General features: G+C 41.0%; 1 protein-coding gene across 6 annotated transcripts in view; it reads left to right on the top strand.

The window, feature by feature from the left end:
- IFT80 (intraflagellar transport 80) overlaps positions 1-24732 on the top strand; it is a 118703-nt gene that overhangs the window by 38067 nt on the left and 55904 nt on the right. For 5 of the 6 annotated variants that reach the window (XM_061637199.1, XM_061637198.1, XM_061637201.1 and 2 more), the window contains 3 exons: positions 4655-4764; positions 6788-6877; positions 12524-12661. In XM_061637199.1, coding sequence (XP_061493183.1) covers positions 4655-4764; positions 6788-6877; positions 12524-12661 — 338 coding nt within the window. The remainder of the gene's footprint in view (positions 1-4654; positions 4765-6787; positions 6878-12523; positions 12662-24732) is intronic. The other variant, XM_061637202.1, reaches the window with a different exon arrangement.

Below are 24732 nucleotides of genomic sequence, written 5' to 3'. Positions count from 1 at the left end.
TTGTATATTAATGAATTTTTGTACACCAACAACTTATGAGGCCAGTGTGTTCTGAAAGGCAGTTTAAAAATTCTTTAATAAATAAACAAAATAAATAAAACACAGTTGGGGATATTTCATTGTGACTTGCAGCTAATATATTTTAATTCTATGGGTTGATGTGTTTTCATTTCTTTGTAGTCTACTGCTATTTTTATTGTTTTTAAAAACTTTTAAATTGTCTTTAACTGTTTTGATAATTTTAATGTTTCTTGTAAACTGCTCAGAGGTTTTTTATAATCAAGTGGTATATAAATTTTGTTAAAAAGAAAAATAATGTACATTTCAGTACTTTGCAGTAAACAACTTTGCAGTATTTTGTGCTCATTTTCCATTTCAGTGAAGCCACACAATTATTCTTTGCTTTTGTGCATTGAGATCTTACAACCTCTTGACATTAAGAAGTCACATACAGCTGGGTTGGGTGAAATGTCAGGCCTTTATCTCTTTTCCTCTCAATCAAATCATCTCTTAGCCTGTGAAAGGGATCTCCAACCACAAAAGTAAAAGACAAAGAGAGAGATTTCAACTGTTTGAAGGAAGTTTCTATCACAGATACAATGTTTTTCACATTTGCTATATAAAAAACAAGATGAACCAACTAAATGTACCTGTTGACATTTAGTTTTCTATCAACACAATAATATGTTCATGACTTATACCTTGCAGGGCCATTACCTGATACTTAACATTTTAGGTATTTGTGTGTTTTTGAAATGCGCTATAAAAATATAACTTTCAGCAGAAATTAGTGAATATATTTGGAAGTATTTTAATTTCAAAAATAGTTTTCTAATTACTTATTAATGTTACTATGAAAAAATATAGTGCGTAATAGTATTAATAGTACAATATTAAGATACCCTTTCAAATATTCAAAAGGCCAAAGAAGAGAGACAAAGAAAAACCCTACAAGTACAACAGGATTCTACTATGATTGCAATATTACTATATTAGAGCATGATCCATCAAAACCTGAAGCACTTTGAACACATAAAATTCAATGGGAGTATTACATTTGTGCTCGCATTATTCCAGTCATCCTTCATGGTGCTTCTTGTTGACTGGATCATATCTGCAGGGATTAACTCAGGCTTATAAAAAAAAACCACTTGCTTGATGCCTGTGTGTGCCCCAGTCGAAGGGAGAGTTAGATCAGGGAAGGGAGACACATGAGGACAAGGATCCTTGAGGAGCTGGAGGAAGGGAGATGAGCAGGGAGGGTTCTGGCAGCCCTCAAACTCCCATGCCCGGCACTTCCACCGAGGCAGCTCCTGCCTCGCCTGCGAGTCCAACTGCCTGATCAGTTGGGAAGTGACTCTCCGATTGCGCCATCTATTCCCGTGCAGGAATCCCCACCAGACACCTCCAATGCTTCCCAGCCAATCAGCATCCCGCTCCCAGAGGCCGCGCTGTCACCTAGCGAAGCCCTGCTGTCAGATGGGTTGTCTGAGACTCACCCCGCGTGAGGAGGCGTGAGAAGAGAGACTTCTAAAGGGTGCAACTCAGGCAGAGCCACCGCTTACATGTGAAAACCTTTCCTATTTAAGCCTGTGTCTTCCAAGGCACAAGTGCTGAGTCAACTCTCCCCAAACGCTGTAGAGACTGCTTAGTTAGGGAAAGTGGTGAGTCAGAGTAGACAGGTATATGAAGCGCACCGCTTTGGATGTAACCATAACTCTAATAAAAAGAGAAAAAGACATCACCTCACCTCAGTATGAATTCTTCTCTGGGCAGGACAGCCTGTGATAATTTACAGTTGCCCTAGGTAACCAGGAAGTGAAGTTTTAGAAAAACTGAGCGTGTTTTTTCCCTCTTAAGCATAGTAGGTAGGCTAGTTGCCATATTGTCAACTTACTACTTCTGTTTTTGCTAGAATTTGTGTTGGTTTTTCTTTTTAAAAAATATTTAGACCAGACTCCCACTTTTTAAAAGAAAGCTTTCTTGCCCTTAGATTCCTTATACTCTGGCAACCAAGCTTACATTGTCTTGGACTTGTTTGTTCCTTTTATAATCCGTGATATATATACTATACAAGCTTCTATTACAGTGATTTTAAAGAACCTCCAAATATCCTGAAAAGATTTGACTATGACTCTCCCTTTCTACTGTGTTTTAACTTATCCCCTCACAGCTCTTTCCAACCTGAAGAACAAAAACACAGGGCTGTTCTGCAGACTGGAAAGGGCATGACAGGGGTAACATACATTACAGGACTTGAACAAAGGAGATTGGGTAAGCTCCACAGTGATCTGTCTAGTAGTTGAAAGAAGGCTGCTGTAGCGGCAGAAGGAGCATGTGGGCAGGACAAGGCAGCCAGAAAGTAGGCAGTTAAGAAAGGGCGAGAAGGCAGGATAAAAGGAGGTTGTACATTTAAATTCTCAAACTTTCATTGATTGACATACTGGGGCCTCATACAGAAAATACTGTTTAAAGATGAATGTAAGGGAACCAGCCATAACAACTAAGCACTTTTGCCAATAAAAAATAAGCTACAATAGCCTAATATTTTTGGTGTCTTAATAATTTATTGATTGGGTAGTCATGATATTTGCAATCTCCATTGTTATAAAATCCTATGTATCTGTAAATATACATGCAATGCTCAAGCAATGCAGATGGTACTGTAGGAATGCAGATAAGACACATTCTATCTAGTATCTTTTACTTTTCACCAGGAGAGTCTCGCAGTATTGAACAATATGCCAGATAGAGATTTGTAGTGTCTGTTTTTAATGCATGTGAAAGGAAATAAAGTTTCATGGGTAACATCTGCACATTAAAACTTCATTTCATCAAAAGGATTATTCCCCACTTTTGCTGATGTATTTTTAATGAAATAATTTAATTAGTTTAATCAGACGTAGGCGTACCAACAGACTTTTTAATCCCAAGTTGTATCGATAGCTAATATATGTCAAGAACAGACCTTCTAAGCATGTGGAATGCAGCTATGTTAACTCATATAATCAGCCTCTATTTTTTATCTTTTCCTGTCTGTCTTAGAGGCAACAACCCCACAGTGCCTCTCCTAATCTTCAAAACCCATTGGCTGGTATTTAAATCATGGTTTTCAGAGTAGTCTTCTACTAGAGTGTTGCTGTTATATAGCTTTACTAGTTGTGATACAGCAATGAGAGATTCCCTAAAAATGTTAATACTGAAAAAGCTTGACGTTATTCTATAAAATATAGTTGTGTTAGAGTCCTAAAACTAGACAAGGATGGGATTATAAGGGCTTTGGGATAATAGTGCTATGTATTCATAGTTCTGTGTCTGTCAGGTCACATTGGGTCCTGAAACTGGGACTTTTGCTTATATCAAGCAGAGACTGGACTTATATACCACCCTGAGGTCTGACCAGCATTGAATTTGGTCAGTGCTTGATCCATGCAACAGACCATTTCTTGTATCTTGGCTTGTGCCTTAGGAGTCCACTTTATTGCAGTTATCTGATAAGGATGGCACTAACATTACTACAGCCTGAAGACCTGATACTGTAGATGAAATGCCAACCTGCAGAGTCTAAGCAAACTCCAGACAGAGCGCTGCAGGACACTAGAGTAGGAAGAAGTCCCTTAGAAGTGTCAGCATGCAGCCTTTCCTTCTGACGGTTGCCAGTTTCCTTCATTTATTAAATGTATTTTCTTCTGCTGCTGTCTCTCTCAACCTTTTCTGCAAATTCATAATTTAATTTTTCTTTTGACTCTAGTGCTGTATACCTACTATTGATTGTCCTTGAAGAGCATGTTCCTTTAACACAATATATTCTGATCTCTTCCTGTTTGTCTTTGTTCTTGCCTTGGCTATTTTTCTGAACTAAGTTGTTTCACCATGGCATGGCACGCTCTGATCTGCTTCTTCGTCCTACCCATCAAGACAAAGTTTCTACTTAGCAGGGAATTAACTCCTGCCATTTAAACGTAGAAGCGGCAGCATCATGCCAGCAATGCTGCAGAGATTAAGCATTTGTTTTAGGTTTAAAAGTATCATATTATTAAGGTAACGTACAAATTATGTCCTTAAAATCTCACGAGTGGTATTTTGAGTATTGATTTAACTTTCAGTGTCGATATTGACAGGATGACGACAAAAGCAGGTTTTAACTCATGTATATAACACGGAAGTCTGACAAGGCTCAATTTGTGTATCTGGTAATATTGTTTTTAGTGCAATATGTGAAAAACAAGTATTAAGGGCTACTAAGAAATTTAAATTAGCAGATTCTAGAGAGGGAAACAATTTTTTGTGTTTGACACTTATAGCTGGAACCTGAAATGTTGCTTTAGCTGCTGTACAATCAGTAGCATGCATCACCATAACTAAATTGGCCTCCTAACCTCTAATTGCCTTTTGGCCACAAGAAATGCATCTAACTGGTGCCCATGGGCCTGCCCCTCCTAGGTAGTGTTTTGTAAGTGTACAACAACAGCTGTGTGCCACAGTAGCTGATCTTTGCTGCTCCTTGCATCCATTTTTAAGAGTGTAAATTTGTCCTTTTAAAACAGACCACTGTTAGAAAAGACTACACCTTACTCTGCAAGGTAATAGGATTTCTTACTAATATATCCCCGCTTTTTTCTTTTATCTCTCCCTTTCTCTGCCTTTTCTACAGGAACACCAATATATTCAGTAGCATGGGGCCCAGATTCCGAAAAGATTCTTTACACATCAGGGAAGCAGTTGATTATCAAACCACTTCAACCAAATGCTAAAGTACTGCAGGTACCATTAATGTGAAATATATATCCTTTCGTGCTGTTGCTGGATATTTATATAATAGCTCTGATTTATATCTCTGCTGGGGGTGGAGGCGACTCCAGTGTGCATCAGAAGCTCAATTTTGGTAGGAGCATTGTCATTCACATCACTAACCAACCAGTGCTGGCATAGAGAAGTACCTTCTTATGCACTATGTGTTGAAGAGAGCCCCACTACGCACACTAGAGCAACTAGATCAAGGCAGTTATTATCCTGTGAAATGAACAGGTATTCTCTTAATGTGATGCTGTGATTCTAATTGTATTTCTTAAAAAGATAATGCAACTGTTTAGAGTTAGATGTGTATTTTGGAGCTAATATACACATAACACTCTTGATTGCTTAATAGAGATTGCACACTCATTCATTTTAACCAAAGTTAACTGTAATTAAAGCTAACTATAATTAAGGCTAACCAGACTTAACCAGAATTTGAAACTGTGGTTGAGGGTGGTGTTGATATAATGCTTAACCATGATTAAAGAGGGTGAGGAAGGAGAGATTTGCATTCCAGTAGGGAAGGACTGGGCAGAAGGAGGACAAAATCTTGCAGCCACAATTGTTTAAGTACACTTAAGGAATCATGAATATTATGTGTGCACCAGCCAGTGTCTTAATAGGACTGGCATCAAAGAGTGCAGATATTGCTAAACATGGGAAGAGAAAAGGGTTCACAAATCTGTGATTATTATAATTAGACTTGTCAGTTGCTTGTTACCCAAAGATCTCCAAACAACTTACAACATGTTTAAAGTATGAATATATATTTATTATACTATAAAAATGGAACAAAACAACCCCGTAACAGCCCCAGGAAGCTGTGGCAGCACACTAGTAACAAAACAGGCTGTGATCCAATACATGTCTACTCAGAAGTAAGTTCCATTGGGTTCAATGGGACTTACTCCCAGGTAAGTGTTCATTGGATTGCAGCCTTAATCTATCAAAAGCCTGTGAAAAAAGATAAGTCTTTACCTGAAAAGTAAAAGCACTGAAAAGATGTCAACAAAGGCACCAGGTAGATCTCGCTGGGAAGAACATTCCACAGACAAGGAGCCACAACTGAAAAGGTCCCCTCTCTAGTCACCAACCTCCAAGCTCCCCTCAGAGAGAGGACCTGGAAATGGGCCTCAGAAAAAAATCTAAGGATATGGATATGTTCATATCAGGAGAGGCATTCCACAAGATTTTGGGGTCCTGAGCCATAAAGAGCTTTAGAGGTTAAAGCCAGCACTTTGAATTGGGCTTGGAAGCATACAGGCAGCCAGTGTAGTTGTGCAAGAATTGGTGTTCTGTGACCTCTTTGCCTTGAGCCTGTTAACAGTCAGGCAGCCGCATTCTGCACTAATTGAAGCTTGTGAACCTTTTTCAAAAGCAGCTGTAAAGCACATTGCATTAGTCCAATCTTGAGGTTACCAGAGCATAGATTACTGTAGCCAAGTTATCCCTGTCTAGATAAGGTTGTAGTTGGGCCACCAGCCTAAGCTGATGTAGAGCTGCTTGTATGGTTTAAGTAACTATTCATCTTACATTGCATAATTTATGCCATTTTAATTCTTTAAAATTGACAAAAGTACACAATAGGTGTACATTTATCAACTTTTATCTAACCAAATGTTTATATATGGATTGTACAACTTAATTGTACAACTCAACTTGGAGAGAGCTCTGTTGCAAATGTTATGTATAAATATAGAAGTTAACTGTATATATAATTAACAGATTTAATCATAGCTGTCCTCTAATGACATGACCCTTTTAAAGCTTTGTTTTTTAAACAACTTGTCAGATATGCTGGGTTTTTTTCCAATATGGTGGAAATGGATCGACAATCTAAAACTGCAACTTGTTAATATTTAGTGTTGTTGGGCAATTGTTATGTACAAAGTATAATCTTGCCATTATAGCTGTTTGTAATATACAAACAATAAAATCCTCCTGCTTGCTTTGTTTTAAAATATATTTCAGTTATATTTTTCTTCTCCAGTGGAAAGCCCACGATGGAATTATTCTAAAGGTTGATTGGAACTCTATCAATGATCTTATTCTATCAGCTGGTGAAGACTGCAAATACAAGGTAATTGTTGTTGTTGTTTATTTCTACCCCGCCTTTTGGCCAAAAGGCCCTCAAGGCAGTTTACAAAAAAACACAAATATAAAAATACATCAATAAAAACAATACAATTTACAATCGGCAATACATAAATAAATAAATGTGGGTGAGAAGAAGGATGGGCACAGGAGAAGTCCAAAGGAATGGATCTTGAGGGGAAAGACCTGAAGGAGAGATCCTTCTCCATGACGACTGAAAATAATTTCAATGGCACTCAATAGGGAGTGCTTACCCCCTGGTAGCAGTATTCGTGGGAGCGGACTTTTGCTTTTCTGGCCCCCACGCATAACTCCTGACTGAGCCAGCTCCTGAACAGGGAGTGGATGCTGCCAAACTTCCTGCCAGCTCCTCCTCCGCCAGCCCTCTCTCCCACTGGCTTCACATGATTTCGGGATTGCTCCGCCAGTGTCCTGTTTGAGGATGCAGGCATCCACGGTGCTCTAGGAAGCCCGGGCAGAAACAGCCATGTTGACTCGACTCTCTTTATTATTTGAACAATGTCTGCAGAAAAATTTTCAGTTAAATAAAAGAAGCTCATTATATAGTACACATTCCTTGAAATGTTTATTTATTTATTTATTTATTAAATTTATTAGTCGCCCATCTGGCTGGTTGTCCAGCCACTCTGGGCGACGTACAAGATAAAAAACAATACATTAAAACGTTAAAATTTAAAACCATAACAGTAAAAACCTAACCCATCTCAAAAGCCTGCCTGAAGAGCCAGGTCTTCAAGGCCCAGCGGAAGCTCATCATAGAAGGGGCATGGTGGAGATCATTTGGGAGAGAGTTCCACAGGGTGGGGGCCACTATTGAAAAAGCCCTCTCTCTAGTCCTCACCAGTCTAGCTGTTTTAACCGGTGGGATCGAGAGAAGGTCTTCTGAGGCTGATCTTGTTGAGCGGCATCCCTGACGATGCTGGAGGCGCTCCTTCAGATAGACTGGGCTAAAACCGTATAGGGTTTTAAAGGTCAAAACCAACACCTTGAATTGGGCCCGGTAAACAACCGGTAGCCAGTGCAACTCCTTCAGCACTGGAGTGATGTGATCTTGCCGCCGTCTGCCTTTAATCAGACGAGCCGCCGCATTCTGTACCAGTTGCAGCTTCCGGACCGTTTTCAAGGGTAACCCCACGTAGAGCGCATTACAGTAGTCTAGGCGAGAGGTGACCAGGGCATGTACCACCAGTGGGAGCAGATGGTTGGGAAGGTGGGGCGCAGCCTCCGTATCAGATGGAGTTGATACAGCGCCGCCCAGCTCACAGCCGAGACTTGAGCCTCCATGGACAGCTGGGAGACAAGAATGACCCCCAGGCTGCGGACCTGGTCTTTCAGGGGCAATCGTACCCCATTGAGCACCAGGTCCACATCCCCCAGCCTTCCCTCGTCTCCCACAAACAGTACCTCGGTTTTGTCAGGGTTCAGCTTCAGCTTATTCCTTCCCATCCAGCCACTCACCGACTCCAGGCACTTGGACAGGGTTTCTACAGCCAACCTCGGTGAAGATTTAAATGAGAGATAGAGCTGCATGTCATCCGCATACTGATGACATTGCAGCCCAAATCTCCTGATGATTGCCCCCAGTGGCTTTATATAGATGTTGAACAGCATCGGGGAGAGGATGGAACCCTGTGGCACCCCACAAGTGAGAGGCCAAGGATCCGAGACCTCATCCTCCAATGCCACTCTTTGGTACCTACCAGAGAGGAAGGAATGGAACCACTGCAATACAGTGCCCCCCATGCCTAACCTCTTCAGGCGGTCCAGGAGGATAACGTGGTCAACGGTATCGAAAGCCGCTGAGAGATCAAGGAGGACAAGGAAGGTGCATTCGCCCCTATCCCACGCCCTCCTCATATCATCTACCAAGGCGACCAAGGCTGTTTCAGTTCCATGTCCAGGCCTGAAGCCCGATTGAAATGGATCCAGATAATCCGCTTCCTCCAAGTGCACTTGCAACTGCTTTGCCACCACCCACTCAACCGCCTTGCCTAAGAATGGCAAATTTGAGACTGGGCGAAAGTTGTTCAGATCTTGGGGATCCAAGGAGGGCTTCTTTAAGATTGGTTTTATTACTGCCTCCTTGAGCCCTGATGGCATTACTCCCTCTTCGAGAGATGTATTTACCACCATCTTGTTCCCCTCACCCAGTCTATCTTTGCAGCTCATAATGAGCCACGATGGGCAAGGATTGAGTAAGCAAGTGGTTGTCTTTAAGGTTGAAAGCACCTTGTCCACTTCATCAGATGGAAGAAGCTGGAACCGATCCCACACCACCAGAGCACCACTGGTCACCTCTAGCTCGCTCACTGTGTCCACAGCGCGCGGAATAGCACTCTTAATATGATCTATTTTCACTGCAAAGTGTTTAGCAAACTCGTCACAGGAGGCCTTAGCATGTTCCATTGGTTCCGGAGCAACTGGACCGACCAGGCTCCAGACCACTTGGAACAGTCTCCTGGGACAGCACTCTGCAGATGCAATAGAGGCAGCATAAAAATCTTTTTTTGCTGCCCTTATTGCCACATGATAGGCTGCCGCAGCCACTCTAACATGTGTCCGATCGTCGTCAGAGCGAGATTTCCGCCACCGGTGCTCTAGCCGTCTCACCTCCCGCCTCAGAATTCGCAGCCGTGGGGTGAACCACGGTGCCGTCTGAGCTCTATTCAGGGGGAGAGGGCATTTCGGAGCCACCCGGTCTAATGCCCCGGCGATTGCGGCATTCCACCCCTCCACCAGGGTCTCAGCCGAGTGGCTGTGTGCATGCTCCAGAGAGTCCCCAAGCGCATTCAGGAATCCATCAGGATCCATCAGACGCCTGGGGCGGACCATCTTAATAGGTCCACCCCCACGGAGGGTTTGTGGCACCGAAAAGTCCATCCTCACCAAGTAGTGGTCTGACCATGACAAGGGGGTGATGGATGTACCCCCAATTTTCAGATCACTCCGCTCCTCTTCTGAGACAAACACAAGGTCTAGTGCATGACCGGCTACATGGGTGGGCCCCATTGTAATAAGGTGCAGCTCCCAGGAAGCCATGGTTTCCATGAAGTCCTGAGGCGCCCCAGTAAGGATGGCCTCTGAATGTACATTGAAGTCCCCCAATACCAGCAGGTTTGGGGACTGTACACGCACAGCCGAGACCACTTCCAGCACCTCGGCCAGCGAGTCCGTCGTGCAGCGGGGTGGACGGTACACAAGCAGAATCCCTAGACTGCCCTTTGGGCCCAACCTCCAGTACATGCAGTCTGCCACCTTGGTCTCACAGAGAGGAGGTCTGGTGAGAACCAGGGACCTTCGGTAAATAAACGCCACTCCCCCTCCCCGACTACCGACCCTCGGCTGCTGTGCATACGAGAACCCAGCTGGACACATGGCCGCAAGGATAGGAGCAGCAGCCTCATCCAGCCAGGTTTCCGTAATACATGCCAGGTCCGCGCCCTCATCCAATATCATATCATGGATGAGGGATGTTTTTTGGGCAACAGACCTGGCATTGCACAGCAGCAGTCGAAGGCCAGAGTATGGAGTCAAGCATCCCCCAGCTGTCTGTTGGCTCTGGACAGGCCCGGAACATGGGACAGATATTATGCATCTCTCCCTAGTTCCTCTTACCTGACATGACCTGCCCCTAGCTTTCCACCAGCATCCGCCGCCCAGCCTCGGTATACATTGGCCTCCCACCCTTCCCCCATCACTCCCCTGTGATTGACACACGCCCCGATGTAGGCTTCCACCACTCAGGCAGGCACCCAACCTTAAAACAACCCCCCAAAAGAAAAAAGAAAGGGAAAAAAAAAGGATGAGCCACAACCAGCACACACACACACACAAAAGTCCCACAGGGGGGATGTTCTCCTCTTCCTGCAGGCACTGGGTCTCCCAGGCCACCTCAGCCAGCCGGCTTATGTATCCCTCCAAAGAGGGACAGGTGGTGGAAATCAGTCACAGCTGGCTGGGTACCTCGGGCCTGGTCCTGCAAGATGCACATCTGCCAGGCAGAAGTCCCACTGGGAAGGGTGGTGGAGGTGGTGATCCAACAGCAGCAGCAGCAGCAGGCTCTCCTTCCCTGGGCGACGATGTTCTCCTCTTCCTGCAGGCACTGGGTCTTTTATTCGTCAGACTATAGCAACAAGCCTTATTTATGGCTAAATACTTTTAAAGTACTTCTTATACCTTTCTATATTAGTGTACTAAAACAAAATTCATTTGGTAAGAGTAATTGCATTATAAAAAACAACTAAATATATCGGTAAATAAAAACTTAATTTAAATGCTCTAAGGTTTTGAATGTGGATTTCAAAAGGTTTTTTTTAATGGATATTTCAGTTAGCTTTCTACTTAAATAATCATGGAACTGAAGCTGCAGCAATGTTAACTTACCCTTGTTTACATGGTCAGAGGAACCTGTAGTTTTCAGTGAGTTGGCTTATTTGAGTTATCCTTCCATATTAAAACAAACTGATTTTGAGCTCTTTTGCAACTCCTATGACTGTTACTTCAATTATTTTGTTGTTCTGTATGTTACTTCTATAATGTTGTTCTGATTATTGTACACTCTATGATGAGAAGTATTAGGGTGATTGGATCTTTTTAATCAAAATGAAAAATGCTTCATAGGGTTGTATTCAATGTTAGTTATACTCACTGAAATTAATGGATATGACTAACTTGGGTCTGTTAATTTCAGAAGGTCTACTCTGAGTAGAATTTAGTTAGATACACCCCATAATGTCCTTAGTCTGCCCATACTGGGAAAGCCAAATCGGACCCCTTACTTTTGCCCACATAGTCTTCCAAAGATCTCGTTCAAAGAAGCAAAAGCTTGTGCACTTGGTCTAATAATGTGTGGGGCAAGGTGATCATTTGAAGGTATTTTATTTGTTTGTTTACTAAATTTATATCCTTCCCTTCCTCCCAGAAGGAGCTCAGGAATGAACTTCAGAATATCAAAGTGGTGTACCAATTACAAATGATAAGCAACATATATTTATTTATTTATTTATTTATTTATTTATTTATTTCCCGCCCTTCCTCCCAGCAGGAGCCCAGGGTGCCTAACAAAAGCACTAAAAACCCTTTAAAACATCATAAAAACAGACTTTAAAATACATTAAAACAAAACAACCTTAACATTTTTTGAAAGCTTTGAAGACATCTTAAAAAAGGTAAAAAAAAAATCATTTTTTTTTTAAAAAAAAGATTTAAAAACATATTAAAAAGCAGTTCCAACACAGAAGCATGAAACACTTATGCAGATCTGGTACTATCCTTAGCTTTTCCCATGCCAGTGAGTTCAGTTATGGATGTGAGAAGATGGAGGAACTCTTCTCCCCCATCCTTGTTACTCCATTATTCACTAATCTTACACCATTGCAATGAGTGGAACAAAGGGCGCAAGGTCACACCAGCTTCTCCTCTTGGGGAGTGGATGTGGAGAGTGGGACTGGAGAAAGGACCATAACTAGAGGTTGCTCCCACTTTGAATAATATACAACAATTTTTTGTATTTCTGAAACATAATTCATACTTGGAAAACAGATAAGATGCCTTTGAAATATGAGGATATTTACAATTCTCTTTAGAGATAATTTTGTGTTGGTTTTTATAGGTGTGGGATAGCTATGGACGTCAATTGTATAGCTCACAGTCACACGAGTATCCTATCACTTCTATTGCTTGGGCTATGGATGGGGAGTTATTTGCTGTGGGGTCCTTCCATACTTTACAACTATGCGATAAAACAGGGGTAAGTAACTCAGATGATTCAATAGCAGTTTACTAATAAAACAGTGAGAGCCAGTGTGGTGTAGTGGTTAGAGTGCTGGATTACGACCTGGGAGACCAGGGTTCAAATCCCCACACAGCCATGAAGCTCACTGGGTGACCTTGGGCCAGTCAGTGCCTCTCAGCCTCAGAGGAAGGCAATGGTAAACCCCCGCTGAATACCACTTACCATGAAAACCCTATTCATAGGGTTGCCATAAGTCGGAATTGACTTGAAGGCAGTCCATTTCCATTTTCCAATAAAACAGTAAATGCTTCAGAGTATTTACATTAATTGAAAAAGGAAAAAGAACAATTTCCTTCTTTCCCAGTATGCTTGGTGGATTCGCTTTCAGAAAAGAAAACTGTGTGCATTAAAAATCTAAGCTTTAGAAAGTTGAACCAAAGCTTAACTTCTTTATGTATGTACTATTTATTTGTTTATTTAATGGTAAAAAGAAGAGTAAACATTTTCACCTGTACATCTTATATTCCCAAGTTAAAACAGCTTGAAGTTTTAAATTCAATGGCTTTTTGTCTTTTCATTCTGCTTTCTTCTGATGTGATTAATATGTACTGTTACATCTCCAGATATATAGAGCATTTAGCAACTCCTGCTTCCATTAAATTTGCTAGATTTTCAGGTTAGCAGGACTCTATTGATCTCTATTTTTGCATCATCGTTATGTTCATTTTCAGAAATCCCTTGAGTGGTTTTGGGAAATTCTGATAGTGATTGTTTTTTTAAAAAGTTGTTAGTATATCAAATAACCCCATAATTGTTTCTTAAGCAGGAAACTTTTATTTTAGGGTAGTATTTTGTAGCTATTAAATTTGATAGCTCACTTCAGGGCCAATTTCAAATGTACTGGATGGTTGTGGGAGGGTATCTCTTTTCAAGTAGCTATGAGAGACTGATAATGATAAAAATATCAGTGCGTAGTTGATGAAATGTCCACAAATGAAATGTGTCTATTTAGGATTCCAATTGTTATGAGGAGATTTGCTGGTAGTGACAGCCCATGTTGTGGTGTGGGAGCCTGCTTCAGTTCTTAATGGGATAGTCATATCCCAGATGCTAATTTAAGATTGAGAGGGATTTGGGTTGCTGGACCCAGGGGATCACTGCACAGCACTACCTAAACAGCTACCAGCTTCTGGGACATGACCTGGTAATGTGATCACTCTATTAGGATTGCTACCCTCCGTATGGGCTGTGTATGGCATGGGTCTGAAGTGTAATTGCACACATGTGTTCCTTGCCTCTGCAATCAAGTGCTGAATCAGGCTTAGGGATTTTTATTTGTGTGTGTGCTTCACTCATGTTTTAAGAACTATGTTGAATATTTTTACTCTCTTTCCTACTCATATCCCAAGAACTAAAGATGTGTCAAAGTTGAAATTTAAATAAAAAGGAAAAAAATGTGCTGCAAATGATCGTTCACAAAGTTTCACATATAGAGCAAATTAGAAACAGACATTAAATGCAGATAATAAGGAAGTTCAGAAATCATCATTCAGCATTTTCCTCTGAATCTGAAAATCTGTTCTCAATCATAACTTCAAGGTCTGTTCATCATTAATTTATTTTACTTCTAAAATGTTTCTTAGTCAAGTAAGAAGTTTAGGATATTTATTTCTACATTTTAAAACTTTCATCTTATTTAATATTTATCATTTGTTCTATCTCTAAGTAGAAAAAAAGATAAATGGCTGTTTCTAATTCAAGTTGACTAAGGCTCTCTGGCAGAATCATTTCTTTTTAGAGCTTTTCAGTCATAATATTTTCAGACCAAAAAGTGTGCTTTTCAGAAATTAAACTGTGCTTTTGCGCTAGAACAATTGATTTTTCAAAGACAATGTTTGCAGCTGAAGCATTAAAGCATTAAAGTAGGTAAATGTGAAAAGTCAGTAAATTGCTAATCAATCATGGGGACTAGTTCTTACAATGTTTCACATCTGCCATTGCACATTCTGTTTGATCATAGTTACGTATGCTTACAAAGACTGAAATAGTGTTCCTAAGGGTATTGGCATGAAAACATATAACAGTTGAGTTACCATCCTTTTCCACCGCCATACTATTACATGAAAGGGCCTGATGCTAATGTAACTTTAGGAAACAATTTTGTTGTTATGTGCCTCCAAGTCAACTATGACTTATGGCGACCCTATGAATCAGTGACCTCCAAGAGCATCTGTCATGAACCACCCTGTTCAGATCTTGTAAGTTCAGGTCTGTGGCTTCCTTTATGGAATCAATCCATCTCTTGTTTGGCTTTCCTCTTTTTCTACTCCCTTCTGTTTTTCCAAGCATTATTATCTTTTCTGCTCTGGACCCTTGCCCCTCATGGCTAATAAAAGCTAGCAGGAATGGAACAGCCGGTTGGGCCAAGGAGGTGATTAATGCCTCTTTACGAGAGGGAGTGGTCCCACTCTGCCTGAAACAGGCAGTGGTGAGACCGCTCCTAAAAAAGCCCTCCTTGGACCCTGATAATTTTAACAACTATAGAACGGTAGCAAATGTTCCATTTCTGGGTAAGGTTCTAGAGCGCGTGGTCGCTCACCAACTCCAGGCTCTCTTGGATGAAACTGATTATCTGGACCCATTTCAATCGGGCTTTCGGCCGGGGTTTGGTACAGAAACAGCCTTGGTCGCCCTGTATGATGACCTCTGTCGGGAGAAAGACAGAGGGAGTGTAACTCTGTTGGTTCTCCTTGATCTCTCGGCGGCTTTTGATACCATCGACCATGGTATCCTTCTGGGGCAACTCACGGACTTGGGAATTGGAGGCACTGCTTGGCAGTGGCTGCACTCCTATCTTGGGAATCGCCTCCAGAAGGTGATGCTTGGGGAGCATTACTCGAGTCCCTGGGTACTCCAATATGGGGTCCCGCAGGGTTCAGTTCTGTCCCCCATGCTGTTTAATATCTATATGAAGCCGCTGGGTGAGGTCATCAGGAGTTTTGGAGTGCGTTTTCAGCAATATGCTGATGATACGCAACTCTACTTCTCCTTTTCATCTTCCTCAGGTGAGGCTGTCAATGTACTGAACCGCTGCCTGGCCGCGATAATGGACTGGATGAGAGCTAATAAACTGAAACTCAATCCTGACAAGACTGAGATGCTGTTGGTGGGGGGGTACTCTGCCCAGGTGGTTGATGTCAAACCTGCTCTGGATGGGGTTACACTCCCCCTAAAGGAGCAGGTCCGTAGTTTGGGGGTCTTATTAGATCCGCTCCTGTCACTTTAGCCTCAGGTAGCCTCGGTGGCACAGAATGCGTTCTACCAGCTTCGGCTGGTAGCCCAACTACGACCCTATCTGGACAGGGAGAACCTCGCCTCAGTTATTCACGCTCTGGTAACCTCTAGATTGGATTACTGTAATGCACTCTACGTAGGGTTACCTTTGAAGACGATTCGGAAACTTCAGCTAGTGCAGAATGCTGCGGCCAGAGTTCTTACTGGGACGAAGAAATTCGACCATATAACACCTATTCTGGCCCAACTGCACTGGCTACCTATATGTTTCCGGGCCAGATTCAAAGTGTTGGTTCTTACCTATAAAGCCCTTAACGGCATCGGACCGCAATATCTGATGGAACGCCTCTCTCGCTATGTACCTACCCGTTCACTGCGCTCGACATCTAAGGCCCTTCTCCCGGTCCCAACTCATAGGGAGGCCCAGAGAACAACAATTAGATCTAGGGCCTTTTCAGTGGTGGCCCCCGAATTATGGAATGCCCTCCCAGATGAGATACGCCTGGCGCCTTCTTTGTTATCTTTTCGGCGCCAGGTAAAAACCTACCTCTTCGCCCAGGCATTTTAAACTTTTAAACTTAAATTTAATTTTATTTTAAACTTAACTGTAATTGTATTTTTATTTTATTCGTATTTTAATTTTGTTTTTAAATATGTTTTATATTGTATGTTTTAATCCACACTTGTTCGTTTTTTAAATGTGGTTTTATTTTGCTGTACACCGCCCTGAGAGCTCATTGCTATAGGGCGGTTTAAAAGCGTAATTAAATAAATAAATAAATAAATTTCTAATGAATCATGTCTTCTCATGATGTGTCCAAAGTATGATAACCTCAGTTTCATCATTTTAGCTTCTAGTGACAGTTCTGGTTTAAATTGTTCTAACACCCAATTTTTTGTCTTTTTTGCAGTCCATGGTATCCACAAAGCTCTCTCCAACACCACATTTCAAATGCGTTGATTTTTCTCTTATCAGCTTTTTTCACTGTCCAACTTTCACATCCATACAGAGATCGGAAATACCATGGTCTGAATGATCCTGACTTTAGTGTTCAGTGATACATCTTTACATTTGAGGACCTTTTGTAGTTCTCTCACAGCTGCCCTCCCCAGTCCTAGCCTTCTTCTGATTTCTTGAGTATTGTCTCCAATTTGGTTAATGATTGTGCCAAGATATTGATAATCCTTGAGAAGTTCAATGTCCTCCTTGTCAACTGTAAAGTTACATAAATCTTCTGTTGTCATTACTTTAGTCTTTTTGATGTTCAGCTGTAGCCCTGCTTTTGTGCTTTCCTCTTTAACTTTCATCAGCATTCGTTTGAAATCATTACTCTTTTCTGCGAGTAGTGTGGTATCATCTGCATATCTTAAATTATTGATATTTCTCCCTCCAATTTTCACACCTCCTTCTTCTTGATCCAATTCTGCTTTCCATACGATATGTTCTGCGTATAAATAAATAGGGTGATAAAATACACCCCTGTCTCACACGCTTTCTGATGGGGAACCAATCAGTTTCTCCATATTCTGTCCTTACAGTAGCCTCTTGTCCAGAGTATAGGTTGCCCATCAGGACAGTCAGATGCTGTGGCACCCCCATTTCTTTTAAAGCATTCCATAGTTTTTCATGATCTACGCAATCAGAGGCTTTGCTGTAATCTATAAAGCATAGGGTGATTTTCTTCTGAAATTCCTTGGTCCGTTCCCTTATTCAACGTATGTTTGCAATATGATCTCTGGTACCTCTTCCCTTTCTAAATCCAGCTTGGACATCTGGCATTTCTCGCTCCATATATGGCAAGAACCTTTGTTGTAGAATGTTGAGCATTACTTTACTTGCATGGGATATTAAGGCAATAGTTCAATAATTACTGCATTCCCTGGGATCCCCTTTCTTTGGAATCGGGATGTATATTGAACACTTCCAGTCTGTGGGCCATTGTTTAGTTTTTTTGTTGTTGTCCTGTTCTATCTCTATACAGAACTATTGTAATAGTTCTCTTTGTCCCTACGTACTAGTCGCTGTATTGTTGCATTTAGGGTTCTGACTGTGTTTCTGTCTCCTTTTGCTTTTGCTTTCCTTCTCTCTTTAACCATTTGAAGAGTTTCTTCAGTCATCCATTGAGGTCTTTCTCTCTTTTTAGCAGGAGGTGTTGTCTTTTTGCATTTTTCTCTGGTAACACCTCTGACTTCATTCCATAGTTCTTCTGGTTCTCTGTCAACTAAGTTTAAAGCCTCAAACCTGTTCTTATTTGATCTTTATATGCTTCTGGGATGTTATTTAAATTGTATTTTGGTGTTATGATTGCTTTGTTGGTCATCTTTAACTTTATTCTGATTTTCGATACGACCAGTTCATGATCTGTACCGCAGTCTGCTCCTGGTCTTGTTTTTGCAGAAAGTATGGAACTTCTCCACCTTCAGTTTGATTCCTATATTGACCATTTGGTGATGTTCACGTGTATAGTCATCTTTTCGGTTTTTCAAAAAATGTGTTCGCAAGAAACAAATTATTGGCTTCACATTCAATAAGTCTTTCTCCTGCTTCGTTTCTGTCTCCTAGGCCCCATTTCCCCACAATTCCTAATTCTTCTCTGTTCCCTACTTTTTCATTCCAATCCCCCATGATTATCAGCACATCTTGTTTTGGTGTGTGATCAATTTCTTCCTGTACTTCTGCATAAAATCTCTCCAATTCCTCTTCTGTGTTTGCCGTCGGAGCATGGACTTGGATGATGGTTATGTTGATAGGTTTCCCATTTAGTCTCATTGATATCACTCACTCAGACCTTGCGTTGTAGCTCCTAATTGCTCTTGCTACATCACTTCTCACTATTAAAGCAACCCCATTTCTTCTTAATTTCTCATTTCCTGCATAAAATATTTTGTAGTTGCCTGATTGGAAATGTCCCATTCCTGTCCATTTTAGTTTGCTCACACCAAGTATTGTAATGTTGATGCGTTCCATTTCTTGCTTGACAATTTGTAACTTTCCCTGGTTCATGCTTCTCACATTCCATGTTCCTATTGTGTGCGTCGTACAACTCCGACTCTCCTTTTGCATCTGTGCACATCAGCCTCTGGGCTTCCTTTCGGCTTTGACCCAGCTGCGTCATTAGTGACAGCGCTACTCGTACTTGTCCTTTGTTCTTCCCCAGTAGCTTGGTGAGTGCCTTCCGACCTTGGGGTCTCATCTTCCAGCACTATCTCTTGTTGCATTTTGGATACTCTGTTCATAGGGTTTTCGTGGTAAGAGATATTCAGAGGTGGTTTACCATTGCCTTCCCCTGAGTTTGGATGCATCTTAGTCTAGTGTTTCAGCTTTGACCATTCCGCCTTGGGTGCCCCTACTAGGAGTCTAGCCTCTTGGTCTAGACTCCTGACGGCATTGCTCAAACCCCCTCACCACATTAAGGTGTGCATCCGAAGAGGAGGTTAGGAAACAATAGTTTGGTATTAAAATGCTTTATGCAGAAATGTTAAAGTGCTACATAAATTGCTATGTTGGCTTTTAAAAAGAAAATGTTCTAGTAGATAAACAATATTGGTATAGTTATTTGATTCACAGCATGACTCCTAGTCTCTCATCTCTCTCTCTCTCCCTTCCCCACTTCCTCCCACCTCCATTTATCCTTTGATACCTCTCTTTCACTCTCTCACTCTCTCTCTCTGTCTCCTGCCACTCCTCTCTTATGCATGTACTGTTCATGGTGAGACTTCACAGCCACAAAAGTGACAATACCAAGACAATGTAGATGCTTTAAAAATCAGTTATGCATGTTATTAGCAGACAATACTTGTCATATTGCCAGAGCGTTTACCAGTCCAGAGGTTAAGCTTTGTGTCAGAATAGCTTATGACTTCTAGTCCTTCCTCAAACAACTCATTTTATTGGCGTATGTTGAACAGCTTTAATCTTTGGAGACAGGCCTTAATTTCTAGTGACAAAGCAGTGTTCTACCGCCAATTACCTAGCATGGCTCACATAATGAATATTGGAAACCATGATTTATCAGTAATTTAGAAATAACAACAACTATTGTATGAAAAGAGAACTATCTTTGAAAGCTAAGGTGATATCGTGGATTAATGTGTCGGATTAGGGCCAGTGCCTAGGCAGGTCACTGTCTCTTGCCATAACTTACCTCACAGGGTTCTTGTGAGGATAAGAGGAAAGGGGAAGAACACCATATTGAGCTCATTGAAGGAAGGTTTGGATATAACTGTGTAATAGATAAATGACTGACAAATACAGTAGATATTTGAAGATGTGGAATATGTTTTAAAGTAACGCTGGCTCAGTTTACACATAATGCTAAACCATAATTTCGTAGTGTATTCATGGAGTGCAACAAGCCTGAACAAAGTCTTAGGTTGAAGCACTCTCTGCTTCCCTCCCTTAGGAGAAAGACTTTGCCAGTGTTTGGTTTCATTTTCCCCTAGTCTTGGCTTGTTTCATACAAACCAGTGATCATGGCTTATTTCAAACTCTGATCATTTTCAAAATAAGCAAACTTCAAATCATGAGTTATGAAGCTGGCTTGTTTAACTAGCCAGAGTTTGTGATAAACCACAATCTCTGGTTCATGTGGAACAACAGGCCAAGATTAAGGGAAAGTGAAACTAAATGCTGGCAAAGTCCTTCTCCAGCTCATGCAGAGAAGAAGAGGATGGGGGGGAGTGAGCCCAAGGCTTTGCTTGGGCTCGTTCCAGCTCATGCACGTAGCACTTAAATAGTGGTTTAGTGGTATGTAAGAAAATGGTCAATGAGTCAGAAACTTTCCCTCCAGATCTGTCACAACAAAGCTATAAAGTGAATAACTGTTCTGTATACATTGTTTACATTAGTAGCCTTATTAATTTCAGGCTGCAGTGTTATTCATACTTACCTGGGAGTTAGCCTCTTTGAAAACAGTGGAATTTACTTCTAGTAAATGTGTATAGGAGTGCACTGTAAGTTATTTGGAACTCATATATATTCAAAAGAAAGTCCTGTAGAATTCAGCTACGCTTCTTAGTAAGCATGCTTTTTCTCCCTAGAACAGTGTTATTTAAGTTAAGCCTTCAAAAACTCTTTTTTTAAAAAAATTGTGGGTCAGAAAGTTTTAACCCCTTGATGGGAAATCTGAGAGAATTCTGTATAAAGCAGCAAGATAGAGTTTATGCTGAATTTTTCAGGAAGTTTCTTCATGGATACTTCTTGACTTCTCAGATATTTACTTCTCAGATATCACAAGTGAGATGCGGTATCTGTAGAGTGGCATTATTTTGCTGCCTTGTTGCATTCATATATGTACCTGTCTATGGATCTTTTCCTAGTTTGTCCAGGATCTGAAGCACAGTGCAACTTGTTCTGCATACTTAGAGAACCTTTGGGCTTTCATGTCACATAGCAAGTATTTTTGAAACTAAGGTGAGTTTCAAAAGCAGGTTGTGATGCAGCATGGAAATCAGTTGTTCAAAGGGGAGAAAAATGGGGGGAACGTACTATGTACATAAGCCCTTGGGCTTGCCTAAATAACTTTCAGCCTAACCTTATTTTTCCTCAAATGCATATAGCCCAAGCCCCCGTACAGGATATTTTGTGGTTTCTGAAGATTAATCTTAGCAGACAGAATATTCAGAGGAAGCAGATATTTTGGAGAGCCTTGGACAAAGCTACCTTAGTGGCCTCCCTTGTTCCCGCTCTTCTGTTGCAGCTACTAACCTCACACACCTCTGCTTGCTTGCAAGCTAACCTGGCAGCTGTGCTGGAGTGGGCTAGGAGCTGATCAGCCATTCACTCCTGGCTCATTACAGCATACTACCAGGCAAATGTTTCATAATGCCAAGTGCTGATTCTGGGCTAAAAATAAACTGAATTTAGTCCAATTGAAAAAAAATCAAAATCCATAGTTGATTATTGTCTTTATAAGTATCAACCAAAATGTTACAAAGCGGTAAGCAAGCTTTCAGGTTCCCAGAGCTCTTCATTAGGCTGAATAGTTAGCAAAATGGGGGTAAGGTGGAGAAAAGCTGTCTTAATGTTGAAATCACAAACTCTGCATTTAGTCACTGTCTTAAGATAGACTAGGAGGAGCAGGAGAAGATTGCAGACTAAGAAGTATCCTTAGTTGTGAACCCTGAAGTTAGTCACAAACATTCTTCAACCACTGTCATCTAATCAAGATATTAATGAAAATATTTCCCTTCTCCACCCTTTCAACAATTAAGGGCAAAGTGAGGATTTTAATTGTTTGTAAGTCTGGCATCAGTATATTTTTGATTTATTAAAACAAATACATGGCTGGTGCATTTGGTTTGAAGAGTAAGAATAATGAGAGAAGATACAGAAAATTTATGGGGCTATTTAATCATACACTTTGTTAATAATCTGTTAGTTTATTTAGTATAAACTGACAGTATTCCTATCAGAACACACAGCATAATATAAAGAAGTTAACTCTATTTACCAAAGAATAATTTTAAATGGGGCTTCCTACAGAAGAATTTTAAACCGGGGGATGGCCATTAACAGTAGCTAAAGCCGGATACTATCTATTCTTTTACAGCTGGCAGAAATAATTTATGAGGTTTGCCTGCATCATTTTTGCTGCTTCATGCAAGTTTTTTCCTTGACTTAAATATAAATAGCTCCTAAAGAATTAGCCATGCTGGTGCTGAGAGAAAAGAGAGAATGAGTCACATAACCAGTGTGATAGTGTTTGAAGAGAACCAGACCTGGCTTTCTGGTCAACACAGACATTTTTATTGTGTCTGATGTAATGGAGCTGAATCAGCGAATTGCTCCCTGGAGAGCCATTGGGAGATATACATATCATTAACCCTTTTCCAGCATATGCAACTAGTTATGAAGCATAATTTAATTAAATACGCTTACAAATACTCTTTTGCTTCCATCTCTTTTCTGTTTCTCATCTGTTTCTTTGTGTGTATGTATGTGTGCACATATACATATTGGCCACTTTTACAGTAGTACTCCTGGGGAAAAAATCCTTCATTTAATGTGTCATACACACATGAGAAAAACAACACCCAGAATGAGAATTAGCTTTGGTACTTGCTGTGAGTTAGTACGCCTGCTTTGACACTGTTGGTCATGTTGCAATACACAGAAATAGAAATCAGGAAGGACTGAAAATGGAAATGGGCTGCCTTCAAGTCAATTCTGACTTATGGCGGCCCTATGAATAGGGTTTTCATGGGAAGCGGTATTCAGAGGTGGTTTACCATTGCCTTCCTCTGAGGCTGAGAGGCATTGACTGGCCCAAGGTCACCCAGTGAGCTTCATGTCTATGTGGGGCTACGAACCCTGGTCTCCCAGGTCGTAATCCAACATCTTAACCTTCTAATATTCCCCCACCCCCAAAGTGATAGAAAACAAATCATAAGAGAGGACCCCTTTCTCAGTGCCCAGAAAATGAAAAATGTTTTTATATAAAGCATAAAAAACATTATTAACCACACAGTCAGTTTGCTTATAATGTTGTTGTTATGTGCCTTCAGTCGACTACGACTTATGGCGACCCTATGAATCCGTGACCTCTAAGAGCATCTGTCATGAACCACCGTGTTCAGATCTTGTAAGTTCAGGTCTGTGGCTTCCTTTATGGAATCAATCCATCTCTTGTTTGGCCTTCCTCTTTTTCTACTTCCTTCTGTTTTTTATGACAGGCATGATTTTTGTTGTAATAATTTAGCCAATCTTACCCTTTATATAAATGATTTTTAGTTTTTCCGCTCTTTTCCCCAGAGGTTAACTGAAACTCATTAGATAATTGTTTGTGCTATTTTTATTGTAGTTATGAAATTCATTTGCAGTTTTTGAGAGATTTTTTTATCTGCACACTATTGTACAAAAATAAAACTGTACATTTGTTTAGTCTTATTGAAACATTATCTGTATTTTTTATACTTGTGGGTAACACATTTTCCTACTTGTTAAAATATGGATATCTTGTTAAAATGTGAATTCCATTGTATATTAACTTTTAATTATTTTCTTGATCTTACCACTCTGTGCAGTAGCACAGCTCTCACATGTCTCCTCATACTAATGTATAAGCACATCTTCTTTAAAAAAAAGAATATCCATTGTAATAGCAGTGCCCTTTTCTGAAGAAGTATGGGGGAAAGTTCAGAAAATCTTACTAACTTAAGAGGATTTCTGGTAGTGGAAGCTAGGCCACCATTTGCTTCCCAAGGGGTGTGGCCATGTAGATCCACGGTGTGGTCAACACATCCTTGCAGGAGGAATGGTCCCAGTTGTCTTGAAAGAGGTGATGATCTGACAACTCCTGGAAAAGCCCACCCTGGACCCACTGGTTTGTGACAACTACGATCCAGTCATAAATGTCTTCTTTTTGGGGAAGATGATGTAGAGAGTTTGGCGCAAGAGCTTCAAGTACTCCTGGATGCAACAGATTATCCTGCCCCATTCTGGTTGGGGTTCAGACCTGTTTATGAGACTGAATTGGCCTTGGTTACCCTGATGGATAAACTTTATCAGGAGAAGGATAGGAGTGTGGCCCTGTCATTCTTTTTTGATCTCTCAGTGGCTTTTGATACCATTGACCATAGTATCCTCCTGAATTGGCTCTGTGAGAATGGGACTGTGGACACTGTTATTCAGTGGTTCCAGTCCTATCTTCAGGGTCAGTTTCAGAGAATAATATTAGGTAATTATTTCTCAGTCTCCTGGCAGCTTTAGGTTACCATCCTATCCCCAGTGCTATTAACATCTACATGAAGCCATTGGGAGCGATCATTAGACTATTTTTGGGGTGAGAAGT

This window comes from Rhineura floridana, chromosome 7 (genome assembly GCF_030035675.1).
Source record: "Rhineura floridana isolate rRhiFlo1 chromosome 7, rRhiFlo1.hap2, whole genome shotgun sequence".
NCBI classification, from domain to species: domain Eukaryota; kingdom Metazoa; phylum Chordata; class Lepidosauria; order Squamata; family Rhineuridae; genus Rhineura; species Rhineura floridana.
This window is presented reverse-complemented; position numbering and strand designations above follow the sequence as displayed.